The sequence below is a fragment of the Rattus norvegicus genome, chromosome 11 (assembly GCF_036323735.1).
Source record: "Rattus norvegicus strain BN/NHsdMcwi chromosome 11, GRCr8, whole genome shotgun sequence".
NCBI classification, from domain to species: domain Eukaryota; kingdom Metazoa; phylum Chordata; class Mammalia; order Rodentia; family Muridae; genus Rattus; species Rattus norvegicus.
The window spans coordinates 82,286,926-82,300,142 of NC_086029.1; the positions used below are offsets into that span (position 1 = coordinate 82,286,926).

At 44.6% G+C, this 13,217-nt stretch overlaps 1 protein-coding gene across 8 annotated transcripts in view; it reads left to right on the top strand.

The window, feature by feature from the left end:
* Window positions 1-2,754: 2,754 nt before the first annotated feature.
* The window catches only part of Senp5 (SUMO specific peptidase 5), a 34,866-nt gene continuing 24,403 nt past the window's right edge, over window positions 2,755-13,217 (top strand). The window contains exons 1-2 of one of the 8 annotated variants that reach the window (XM_063270233.1): window positions 2,755-2,961; window positions 11,283-11,761. In XM_063270233.1, coding sequence (XP_063126303.1) covers window positions 11,314-11,761 — 448 coding nt within the window. In that variant the 5' untranslated portion in view covers window positions 2,755-2,961; window positions 11,283-11,313. Of the gene's footprint in view, window positions 2,962-11,282; window positions 12,812-13,217 lie in introns of all 8 variants that reach the window. The other 7 variants (XM_039088929.2, XM_063270231.1, XM_063270230.1 and 4 more) reach the window with 7 other exon arrangements.

The window sequence follows — 13,217 nt, forward strand, 5'->3', positions numbered from 1 at the left end:
ACAGAAAGCTCTAGGATCAAAGGCTGAGCCACAGTTAGAAACATTGTTACATTCGGTCCCCAGCTGGGGTGGGGGAAGGGAAGAAACATTGTTACAGTTCACAATCTAGGAGTTCACAATGTGATCAAATATCCCGCAACAGTAACACCCACTGTTTCCTAGCTCCATTTTACTTTGAACATCTTTTTCCATCCTTCTACCTAACAGTGCATGTGCATGCATGTGTTTTGAGTGTCTTGGAAGAAAGAAAGAGATGGTTCCTTCTCTGTGATCCAGTGTACTGGTCAGAATCTTTTGATTGGGAGTGGAGACCACCAATGAACACATTATTATAACTGAGAGCTGATTCTGGTTCTTCATTCCTGCCATTTTGCTGAGCTGGCATTGTTTGTTTTTTTCTTCTTCTTCTTCTTCTTCTTCTTCTTCTTCTTCTTCTTCTTCTTCTTCTTCTTCTTCTTCTTCTTCTTCTTCTTCTTCTTTTTTTTTTTTTTCTTTTTTCTTTTTTTCAGAGCTGGGGACCAAACCCAGGGCCTTGCGCTTGCTAGGCAAGTGCTCTACCACTGAGCTAAATCCCCAACCCCCTTCCTTTTTTTTTTAAACTGTTCTTCTCCTATGGGTTATTTTTTTCCTGTGGCCTCATGAATGGATTTGTTTTTCTCTTCAATCCTATGGATTTGTTTTTCTCTTCAATCCTAAGGATTCACTCAGGTATGCTGTGTAGAACTGGTTTACTGGCTATGCATTCCTTTAGTCTACTCTAACTGTGGAAAGTTTCTGTTGGTTTTTTTTTTTAAGTTATGACAGTGTTGCTGGACACATTAGGTCTAGGTTGGCAGTTGTTAGGTTTACTACTTTTTTAGATTATTTATCTCATGGTTTTGTGTGTATGAATAATTTGCCCACAGGTATATCTGTGTACCACGTGAGTGAGTGCCTGGTGACTAAGGAGGTCAGAAGAGGGCACCAGATCTCTTGGGTCTGGAGTTGCATACGGTTGGTTGTGAGCCCTCGTTTTGGTGCTGGGAATTGAAGCTGAGCCTTCTGTGACAGTGACGAGGGATCCTAACCACCAAATCCCTATCCAGCCCCGACTGTTAGCTTTCAGAACTTGAAATACATCGTGCCAAACCTCTTCTGGCTTTTAAGTTACGGGCAAATAATCCTGTATTATTCCGACGAGCGGGCTTTGCTTGTAAATTGGTGTTTTTCTCTTGCCACTCCAATGTACTTTCTTTGTTCTGTATAGTTAACTTGTTAATTGTAATACGATGAAGGGAAGCTCTATTCTGGTCTTGTCTGTTTGGTGTACTAAACACCTCCTGTATCTGATCAGCATCTTGTTCCTTTTCTTTTCTTTCTTCCTTTCTTTCCTTCTCTGTTTGCTTGTTTATTTTGTTTTCAAGACAGGACTTCTCTATGTAGCCCTAGCTGTCCTAGAACTCACTCTGTAGACCAGGCTGACTTTGAACTCAGAGATCTGCCTGCTTCTGCCTCACAAGTGCCTGGAAGCATCTAGTTGTTCTTAACTCTGGGAAACTTTCTCTTAGGATTCTTTTGTCTTCCAGGCTGGCCAGGAACTCACTATGTAGACTAGACTGGCCTAGAACTTAGAGATCCATCTGTCTCTGCCTCCTCCTGAGTGCTGGGATTAAAAGTAGGTGACACCACTCCTTTTTAGGTGTTTCTTAATCCAATCAAGTTCACAACTGAAATTAATCATCACATTAATCTCACTGGGCAGACCAGGCTGGCATCAAATCCATGGCAGTCCTCCTAGTTCAGCCTCTTCCTATGGGATTACTATATGCTAACACGCTCCACTTGAAAGTGAAAAGTAGTTGTGAAGTACAGTAAAGTAAAAATCCAATTATTAGATACAAGTTTGTTGATTTAGTGACTTAAAGTTCTGCTTGTACTGCCTATTCATTTGCCAGGCCTGATTTCATGTGTACCTGAAACAGAACCACCTAGGAAAAAATGGGTCGTTTCCCCTAACAACCTGTTCACTGCCACATCTCGCTTGCTAGCCTGTGGTTTTAGAGTATAAAGTGAGTAAATATACGAACTGGACCTGGGATCAAAACCTTTCAGGAGCTGTCCTGGCTTACCTTCACCGGGGGCCGCTCCTTTTCCTCTCTCATTGGTGTTGGGAGTGCTTATTCTAGAAAGATTTCTGCAACTGTTTTATTGAGTTGTATGAGTTACCTGTGGTACACACCATTAGCTCAGGAGGCTGAGGCAGGAGGATCCAAGTTTGAGGCTAGTCAAGTGCTGCATAGTGAGACCCTATCTTTCAACAAATGGCTCACAGGATAGATACTGAAATGCCCTACCAGAAAGAGGAAACGTCTTGAGTTCGGGTAGGCCAGTTATGATCGAGAGGAAGGCTCTACCCTCCTGGGGAAATGTTAAAGAAGCAAATTACATGACCAACGGGTAAGATCAAATGGGAAAGTGAAGTGGGAAAGCCTAGGCCTGTCCTTTTACTGCAGTCCAGAGCAGGAATGTGAGGGCTCAGTGGATTGGACATCAGCTGTGGTTAGCCTTTCTGACGGTAAAAGCTTGAGGAGAGCTGATGACCGGAATTAGGAAACCTGCTTTGTGGCTCCTGGGCCTCTCAAGATTGCAGTTTCCCCAATACCTGCCCTTGCAGAGCCAGGATTTTAGGAACAAGAGTGCACACAGAGTCTAGAGGTTAACGCCCTAGTCACGCCCTTCGCACAAGGGGTGGGCGGAGCTTCTGGCGGAAGGGCAAGGAAGGAGGTGACGCGAAAGGCAGGCGCCGGTGTCGCGCTGCTGCTGGGAGGAAGCTGGGCCGCCTCGCCGGCCGAAAGCAGGCCGGAGCCCTGGTCGCTGGCCTGGCTTCTCCGGGCGTGGGCGTGGGCGAGGGCGAGGCAGCGGTCCCAGACGCTGCAGCGTTCGTCCAGGCAGAAGATTAGGTGCCGGGAGCAAAGAAAGTAGGTAAGCGGGAGCAGGACAGCCCAGGCTAGGAGACGTCCGCAGGGCTGCTGACCAGCCCTTCCCCGCGCCAGCTCAGCGCCGCCCGAGGCCCGCATGCAGGCCGCCTAGTGGGCGCTGGTCTCCCGGGACCGCGGCCCTCTTCCTTCCTTTGCAGTACAAACCTCGAAATCCAGACCGCCAGAAACCCCTCTTCCCCGGGCCGTTCCTTTCGAAGTCGGGGAAAGCCTTGCCTGAAGATCGTTGTCAGCCTCCCAGCTCCTGCGGAGTCGGAAGTGTAGGGGTTTGAGTTGACCCGACAGCTCTGCTTGCTCCATGCTTTGGTTCCTTCCCAACCTGCTTGTGCATGGTACCCTTGGGCTTCAGGATGGTGGGAAGCTACTTTTTTTAAAATTCTGTCTGTACTGGGTAGTATTAACCCCATGATGAGGTTCATTAACCCACTGTGGGCCGTTCTATTGGGAGAAGTGGGATGCAGAAAGGTCATGGGAGTTTGTACTTAAGAGTCCCGAGAAGCTGAGTTGAAGGTCTAGCCATTTGGTATTGTTTTTAGTTCACCGCCTGGACGTAGGCATGTTCTTATACCAATACAAATTAGTCGAAATACTGAATGAAATTCTTTGAGGATCTAGTTAAAACGCCATTTAAGAATATCCAGGACACACGGCGCATTCCTAATTATGCTTTTGCCTTTTGTCCAGAATAAGCTTGGTATGGAGAGGGCTGCCAGGAGGGAGCTCAGAATCCTGTGTGGTTGGAACTTAACTGCAATCTGTGCTTTGAGTGTGCAGCATCCAAGAAACCTAGGCCCTCAGATGCTTTGTGCTTATCGATAAAGCACTGGTGTGAGAAGAGTAACTTAGCAGTTTCTCTCATGAGATGGTAATTGTGTGCTAGGCCTTTAGAAAAGCATCTGCCTGGAAGATGCCCGACTTATGTCTCGTCCCATTTAGGAGTCTTTGCACCTAATCTTAGAATCCCGTACTCTGCTTCTAAGACATTTCTTGTGTAGCTCAGGCTGACAGTTTGCTTTGTAGCTTAGGCTGGCCTTGAACTCGCAATGATTCCCCGTCTTGGCCTCGCAAATGCTGGGATCACAAGCCCAGTTTGTGCATCTTTTTTTTTGCTCTCTCAGCCCCCCTCACACCCCCATTTTCTTTTAGGGAAAAAAAAGTGCATGAATATTTTGCCTGTCTGTCTGTGTTCCACATGCTTGTGTGGTGCCTGTGGAGATCAGGAGAGGGTGATGGGTCCCCTGGATGTTACGAATGGTTGTGAGTTACCATGTGTGTGCCGACCAGGTGCTTAGCCACTGAGCCATCCCCGAGCATGCCTACTTTAGTTTCTGTTAGGAGCAGGGCCCCTGCCTGCCTTTTGTGTTAGTTTCCTTTGCCTTTCTCCCCACCTCTCCTTTTATTACCATCTTCAAGTGCTGTGGAGTGAACACTAGCATCGCATATGCCAGGCAAATGCTGAGCCTGGTCTCATGTCTTCCTGATTTCCTTCCTCATTTTGTCGTGGTACTTCTTGTTTCGTGGCTCTCCGAAGGGTTTATGGGAAGTACGTGCTTTCATAAATCACCTCTCTGAAACCCTTTTTCTGTTCTCACTAGTTTTCAGGAGGGCCTAAAATTCTCTTGTTGAAAATAGTTTTCCCTCAGAGTTTCAAAGACACCTCTCCATTGTTTTCTAATTTCCACTTGTGTGTGGAGGGGCACCCTTGCCTGTGCGGAAGTGTGTAATGGGAATTCTCCACTCTATTTACTGAGGCAGGGTCTCATTAAACTTGGAACTCACCCATTTGGCTGGCTGGTTGACCATCAAGCCCCAGGAGTCTGTCTTTTATCCCTACCTGGCCCTGGGATTATAGAAATGTATTGCTGGGCTGGGCTTTTATGTGAGTCCTGGGACACACAATCAGGTCTTAATGTTTGTGCAGCCAACATTTCTCCCACTGAGCAATCTCCTAGACATCCCCTCCCCTTGCTTTTCCCCTTAGAGTCTGGCTACTTAGTGAAAGTCCTGCCCCAGCCTCCTGCCCACTGGATTTCAGGAGTATGGCCTCATCTGGCTGCATCTGTTCCTTTTTTTTTTTTTTTTAAAGATTTACTTATTTATTATTTATAAGTACACTGTAGCTGTCTTCAGACACATCAGAAGAGGGCATCAGATTCCATTACAGATGGTTGTGAGCACCATGTGGCCACTGGGATTTGAACTCAGGACCTCTGGAAGAGCAATCAGTGCTCTTAACCACTGAGCCATCTCTCCAGCCGCATCTGTTACTTTTAAGAAGAGTTGTGGGCTGGAGAGATGGCTCAGCTGTTAAAGGCTAGGCTCACAACCAAAAACAAAATAAACCAAAGAAGAGTTGTGGTTCTTATTTTTTTCTATTTCTTTCACTCATTCTGTATATTCTTTTATTTGAAATTATATGTAAGGAAGATGTCCCTTCTACCTGTTTTTCTACCCTTCAAAATTATACCAGGCATAGTGATACATTCCTTTAATCCCAACGCTCCAGAGGCAGAAACAAGCTAATCTCTATGAGTTTGAGGTCACTGTGGTCTACATAGGAAATTCTATGCAAGCCAAGGCTATATGGTGAGACTCTCTCTCACACACCCACACAGGGTATTTGTTTTATGCTTGGATTCTAACCATCAAATATTTGGTTGCTCAGTGGATTTTTGTGGATCGTGAGATTTCACGTCTTTTTGACATGACATTATTTTCAGGTTCCAGTGTATATTCTGGCACCACAGTGATATTTTAGGTTTATCTTTTCTTTTATTTTCTCTGTCCAGTTCTAGGTTTTTGTTTTGTTTCTAAGACAGTCTCCTGTAGTTCAAGTTGGCCTTCCAATGGGCTATAGAACTAGGGATGACATTGACTTCCTATGCTCCTGTCTCAGCCTCCAGAGCGCTGGGACTTCAAGCTTGAGTCACCATGCTGAGTTTAGCTATTTCTCTCAGTATACAGCTACATTTAGAAACCAAGATCTGGTTGTTAGGATGTTCACTTTTTATTGGAATTGTGTTGTTTCATTGACAGTCAAAAATATTTAAGTGTATGTATACTTCCTTATCTCTATTAAACACTGAGTTCATAGAGGTGCCTCCAGTTCTGCCCTCCTCCTCCTCCTCGTCCTCCTCCATCAACAGCAGCAGCAGCAGCAGCAGCAGCAGTAGCAGCAGCATTTCACAATTCATTGTTTTGCTAGTGGTGGAAAGTCTAGCTTTAATTACCCACCACACATTTTACTTATTTACTCAATTTTAGAATACTGATAATACCAAATGGACTCCTACTTCTATGAAAAAGCCAATTTTGTATGCATTGTATAATACCTGTGTGTAGTCTTTGTCTTTAGCTCTTGAGCATGTAGTCAGAATATTGTTTTCTAAAACTGTCAATTTTCTGCTTTTAATGTGTGATTGCTGTTCGTTATTTTTGAGATTCAGAGGCTAAGAGATGTAGCCCATCAGCAGAGTACTCGCTGAGCACTGGTCCCAGTTTAATTCTCCAGTACTGCAAAAAGGAAAAGAAAGCAAGCAGGCCAGGTTCACTTAAGTATGAAGCATTAGCTTGGACCTAAAGCCAGACCAGTAGGGAAAGGACATTCAGATAGTGTCCCTCCCCTCCTCATTTCTGCCTCCTCCCCACCTGTGAACTTTGCTCTCTTCCTCTAAGGCTCCATTCTGTAAATCACTGTGTGCTGAGTGCTAGAGAATCCTTGCTCCAGTGAAGCTTCATTCTTCACACAGATAAGTAGTTTATTCAGCCTGCTTTTGCCCGTGGGCATTGGTTGGCTATTTGCTATTATAAACAATGTTTCAACAGAGCCTTTTCATCATTATCACCGCTGTGTCTCCAGTTTAAATTACTTAAAGTGGGGCTGCCAGATTAAGGATAAATAATTTTGTGGCTTTTATAAAAATCTTCTCAATTCTCTTCCAAAATGATTACATCAGTTTGGAATTCTATCAGCAGAGTATGAAAATGCCTTTTTCAGTTGGGTGGCAGAGGCGGGGGCGGGGGGGATTTTTAATTTGAGGTAGGTTTGGACTACAGAGTGATACCTTCAAAACAGAAAGTAACTTTTGGCTGGTGCTGCTCTGCTGTTAAGAAAGTAACTTAACGTCTGAGGATGTGCTACAGCGTTTCTTTTCTTTTTTTTTTTTTAAGATTTATTTATTTATTATATATAAGTACACTGTAGCTGTCTTCAGATACACCAGAAGAGGACATCTGATCTCTTTATAAATGGTTGTGAGCCACCATGTGGTTGCTGGGAATTGAACTCATGACCTCTGGAAGAGCAGTCGGAGCTCTTAACCACTGAGCCATCTCTCCAGCCCCAGCGTTTCTTTTCTTTGGCAGTGCTGATGACACCTAGGAGGTTGACACATGCGAATTAACACTGTCTTTGAGCATAGCCCCAGATCGTTGGCCTCTTTTGTTAAGGGTAAAGTTGAGCTGGCTGTGGTACACTCACCTTCGATCCCAGCAGTTGGGAGGCAGATGTAGGTGAATCTTTGTGAATTCCAGGTTAGCCTGGTCTACAAAGTGAGTTCCATGATAGGGCTACAGAAAGAAACCCTGGGTGGGGGGAGTGAAGCTGAACTTTTTTTTTTTTTTTTTTTTTTATGTTTAAGGGTAATTTGGAAATATTTTTGAGTTGCCTCCTTATGGATTTTCCTCATTAGGTTATCAAGCCTTTTGTCTTTTTTTGTTTGTTGGATTTGTTTATTTGATTGTTTGTTGAAATAGTGTTTTTCTGTGCAGCCCTAGCTGCCCTGGAACTTACTCTGTAGCCCATGGCGGTCTGGAACACTGAAGTCCCAACTGCCCTCTGCCTCCCAAGCACTGGGATTAAAGGCCATTGCCTGGTTTGTCCTTTCTTTAAGAGTTCTTTATGTATTAGGAATATGAACATTTTATATATTATGACTTGTTAAGCTTTTTATAAAGTTTTCATTGATGCAATTGTTGTGTTTTCTTTCTTTCTTTTTTTTTTTTTTTTTTTTTGTTTTGTTTGTTTGTTTGTTTTTCCGGAGCTGGGGACCCAACTCAGGGCCTTGCGCTTGCTAGGCAAATGCTCTACCACTGAGCTAAATCCCCAACCCCATGTTTTCTTTTTTTTAAATCATTTTTTTAAGTTTTATTTTATGTTAGTACAATGTTACTCTCTTCAGACAGGCCAGAAGAGGGCATCGGATCCCATTACAAATGGTTGTGAGCCACCATGTGGTTGCTGAGAATTGAACTCAGGACCTCTGGAAGAGCAGTCAGTGCTCTAACTGCTGAGCCATCTCTCCAGCCCCAAGTTGTGTTTTGAATCTTCTAATCTTTATGGTGGTCTTGGTCGGTCTCTCTCTCTCTCTCTCTCTCTCTCTCTCTCTCTCTCTCTCTGTGTGTGTGTGTGTGTGTGTGTGTGTGTGTGTGTGTGTGTGTGTGTGTGTGTATGTATGTTAGTTGATAGAAGGAACCAGTGCAATGCTTAGTCTTTAGAGACAAGACATTTCACATTCTGAAGTTAATGCAGGGGCTCAGTGGGCTAGCCAGTGGAGCTCCAACTTGGAATGGCTCCTCCACAGTTGGCCCGCCTGAGACTCATCTGTATGCAGCTAGAACTAGATGACAGTATAGTTGCCTTCTGCCCAAGGACAGCCCACTTTGTACCTGTTGGTGTTGGGTGGAACTAAATTAGGCTCTTCCTTGGTGCCTGAGGTGCCTTTTCAGGTAGAATTTTTTTGTTGTTGTGTTTTGTTCTTCTAGACAGGATTACTCCGTAGATTGTAGACCAGGCTGGCCTCGAACTCAGAGATGATTTTTCTTTTAAAAAATATATTTATTTTTATTCTAAGTGAGGTTTTTTTGCCAGCATTGTGTATGTGCACTACATACATGCCCAGTGCGTGCAGAGTCCAGAAAAGAGCCTTGGGTTTCCTGGAGCTGGAGTTAGGAGTGGTTGCAGGCTGCCAAGTGGGTCCTGGGAACTGAACCTGGGTTCTCTGCAAGAAGAGCAAGTGCTTTAGCTGCTGAGCCATCTCGCCAGTGTCTTGATTGTTCATTTAAGAAATATTTATGTTTATGTGTATGGCTGTGTGCACATGAGTGCAGGTGTCAGCAGAGAAAGAGGTGTCGCTTCCTCTAGAGCTTATGTTATAGCAGTTGTAAGCTGTTAGACATGGGTGCTAGAAACCACATTTGAGTTCTCTAGAAGAACAGCCGGTGCTGTTACGTGCTGAGCCATTTCTCCAACCCTTGGTTGTTCCTTTAAACAAATAAAAATAAAAAATATTTTGCTCCGTTTTTTGCCATAGTCTTACTGAGTCAAAATAGGGTGTCTGTAGGGCCATGTCTGCAGGGCTGTGTTCTCTTTGCAGGTTCTTTTGGAGAAGCTGTTCTTCCCTTCTCGTAGTTTTGGGTGGCCACTTGCATTCCTGGGATTGTAGCTGTTGCTCTGCTCACATTGCCTTTCCTTCTGTCTGTGGATTTTGCGTTTTCCTGTAACATTGTTTTGGTTTACTTTCCTTCCTCAGGTCTGGTAATTCTTGGTAGTTAATCCTTTTTGTGGGGGGTAGGGTGGGGTGGGGGGGAGGGACGGGTCTCACTATGTGACCTTCCTTTCTCAGCGCCATCCATATTCCTAACCTTCAGAGGTATTTGTTACTTCTAATTTAGGGCCTTTCGCACATCCTGTAGCTTATTGCTTCATGGCCTTAGGTTTTAGCTCTTTGACCTGCTAAGTGGTACTCATTCAGTTGCTTTTTATTTTTTGAAACAAGGTCTCACTGTGTAGCCTTGGTGACCTGGAACTTGCAATGTAGACCAGGCTGGCCTTGAGCTAATTAGCAATTTGAGCTCTTGAGATCTCCAGCCTCTGCTGAGGTTAAAGGTATATACCCCCAAGTCTGGCTACTTGTAGGGCCTGTCACCTCCCCAGTCATGGGGTTTGTCCAGGTCTATGCCTTTCTCTTGGGGACACGCCTCAAATCTCACTGGGAATTGTCTGGTATCCTCATAACTTTTGTGTCCTTATTGCTCCTGTGGACACATCTGGCCTGGTAGGTTGTGGCTTGAGTGGTTCATATCTGGAAGACTGTTGATGACCCTTGCCCACAGGCCTTGAACTTCTGATCTTTCTTCTTCATTCTCTTGAGTGTTGGTGTTGAGGGGTGTGTGTGTGCGTGCGTGCCTTCATGATTGGTTTTATGTTGGGGATTGAATCAAATCTTCATGCGTGCTGGGCAAATAGTCTGTCTCCAGCTCCACCAGGTCTGAGTATTGAACATAGGGCCTGTGCTTGCTGGGCTGGTGTTGACCATACCTCCAGCTTCATGGCTAATCTCACTCATTCCCCTCATCTTTTACCCCTGTCAGCTATTCCTGAAATTCTGTGTGCACTTGTATTTGTCCTCAGTCCTTATATGAAAGCACCTGATGAAGTCCTGTTCCTTTATAGACACTTAGACTCTGACTGTAAAAGTGGAGCCTGGTCTCCTTGAGGGTGATGACTATGTGGACCAAATTAGTAGCTATGGACTCCGTCTGAAGCGGTGTTTGGTCCTCTTCTTTACTATCTTTCCCTTTACAATTGAGAACACCAAGTCAGTGCTAGCAATTCTATGGCTGCCAGGGTAGCTCAAGTACTGACACCTTGTGGTTATTTTTGCCTTGTGTGTTCTGTTAGAAACTGATACCGTGGATTAGGAATGGCTTAGCAGTTGACTTGTTGCTTTTGCAGAGGACCTGCGTTCAGTTCTAGCATCCACATGGTAGCTCACAACTGTTCTTAATGACAGTTCCAGGAACCCAGAGTCCTCCTCTGGCCTCCACAGGCAGCAGACATGGAAAGTGGTGAACCTGTATACATTCAGGTGAAGTGTATTTATGTGCAGACAAGGAAAATCCCCAAAACAAAAATCAGTGCATACTGCGGAAGTCTTTGTTACAAGGTGTCTGGCTGACTTGGTAGAGCAGGCTGGTCTGGAACTCAGAGACTGAGGTCCACCCAGCCTTAGCTTCCCGAATGCTGGGATTAGAGGCCTGTGTGACCATACCTTGCCAGAAATGGTCTAGAAACATCTCCACCAGAACCAGGTATAGAGAAAATGAGGTCTTATTAAATGCTATGCCTTCCTTCTTCCCGGATCTTGCAGTGGGTATCTTGGTCAGGTAGGATTTCCTTATAGCTGACAGAATAAATTGAAATGCACAGATTCTTTTTTGTGTTTTGATCTTAACTGCTACATGTCTTTATGACATTATACTTACATTGAAATTTAAATTTTCTTTACATTTTGTTTTCTTTTATAGTTACATCCAATTCTCATTATGCATCAGAAAAATGAAAAAACAGAAGAAAATTCTATGGAAGAAAGGAATTCACTTAGCCTTTTCTGAGAAATGGAATGCGGGATTTGGAGGCTTTAAGAAACTCTATTTTCCCCAAAACTTGTGCTTTCTGAAAGCTAAGCTGGGAAGGCCAGTTGTTTGGCATCGGCAGTCGAAGCATTTCCAGTGTAATAAGAGGGGTCTTCACATCCAGAAAACATGGACCCAGGATGTACCACTTTGTTCAAAGACCAAGTCTGGAGTGGCCACTCAAAATGTTAGTTCTTTGTATGCCAAAGTGAAAAGAAAGGACACTAAGCACTTCATTTCCTCCTCCAGGAGTCTCCTGAAACTCCAAGCAGATAAATTACTTTCTTCAGCAAAGAACTTGGGCCGTGAATACTGCAGAGAGAAAAGCCTTCTGAAGGCAGTTACTGGCTTGTCGGCAAATACTGTTTTAGGTAAGGCCAATGGTCACAAACCTAGCACGGACCCACAAGCTTCAGACTTTCCCATGAAGTTCAATGGGGAGAGCCAAAGTCCAAGTGACAGTGGCAAGACTGTGGTTTTGAACAAACATAGAAAACGAGTTTGTTATGGCTGCTACCAAGGGCTAGAGCACCACAGGAACAGGAGACCCCTGATTCCAAAAAAGTTCCAACCTAACCAACATCGAAGAGTCAAAGTGTCTCTTATGATGTATGAGAAACTATCCATGATTAGATTTCGGTATAGGATTTTCAGATCCCAGCACTTCAGAACGAAAAGCAGAGTTTGCAAGCTAAGAAAAGCCCAGCGAAGCTGGGTGCAGAAGGTCACTGGGGACCATCAAGAGAACTTTAGGGATAACAACACTGAGGGTGGCGATTGCAGCCCAGTCCCTTCCCTAGAACCTAAAGACCCTTGTCGGTGTCAGCCATACTTTCCAGACATGGACAGTAGTGCTGTGGTGAAGGGAAAAAACTGTCACGTGCCTGATGGCCACACTAAAGAAAGTCCTGCCTTGGACAAAGAGCATGGTTTAGATGCAGCATTCCCTGACCAGCAGAATGGCAGCACCACATACACTTGGGACCAGCCATCCTCTTCTCCTAAGTGGGAGTGTACAGAGCAAATTCATGAAATCCCTTTGATGGGACATCCTTCTAGTGACAACTTCACTCCGGGAACTGAAAGAGCTCTTATGACTCTGGGGCAGGAAAGCGGGACAAGTGCTGTCAGCGATGACGGAGTGAAGCTGTCAGTGTCTGGAGCAGACGAATCTGTGAGTAGTGTAGATGGGCCTGTGTCTGAGGAGCCCGCTCAGAACGAGAACTTCCAGATGGAGGAGGATGGGTCTCTCAGGCAGAACATTCTTAGTTCGAAACTGCTGGACCACCCTTACTGTAAGAGTCCACTGGATGCTCCCTTGGTGTGCAGTGAGCTCAAAGTAGAAAACCAAGTGGCAGGTGGCAAGAGTGGCCAGACAGCGTCTCCCGTGGATGATGAGCAGCTCTCGACCTGCCTTTCTGGTATGCACTGTTCCTTGTTGCCCGTACTTGCTGTATGCTGCCCTTCCCAGGGTCTTGGTTTTACCGCCCACACAAGGCTTTCCCTTTAAACCGTTAGATTCTGTGATGCCTTTTACTCTGCTCCATTATGTAGATGTTGCTTAGTTCCCTGCTCAGTTTGCGATGAACACTTGCATTGATTTTGCTGTAAGGATGCAACGAATTCTCTTATGCATTTGTTCCTGTAAGTTAAATTGTCATTCAAATTGCTGCTAAAAGAGTATTATTGGTACTTATAATGTAAGAGAATGGCCAAATTACCTTTCAAGAAGAACTGGTTTAAACTTAAGTTTTACCAGGCTTACAGATTACAGATGAGAATTTTATGTTGTTGGGTTTTAAGATTGGGTGTCTTTGTTTTTAGACA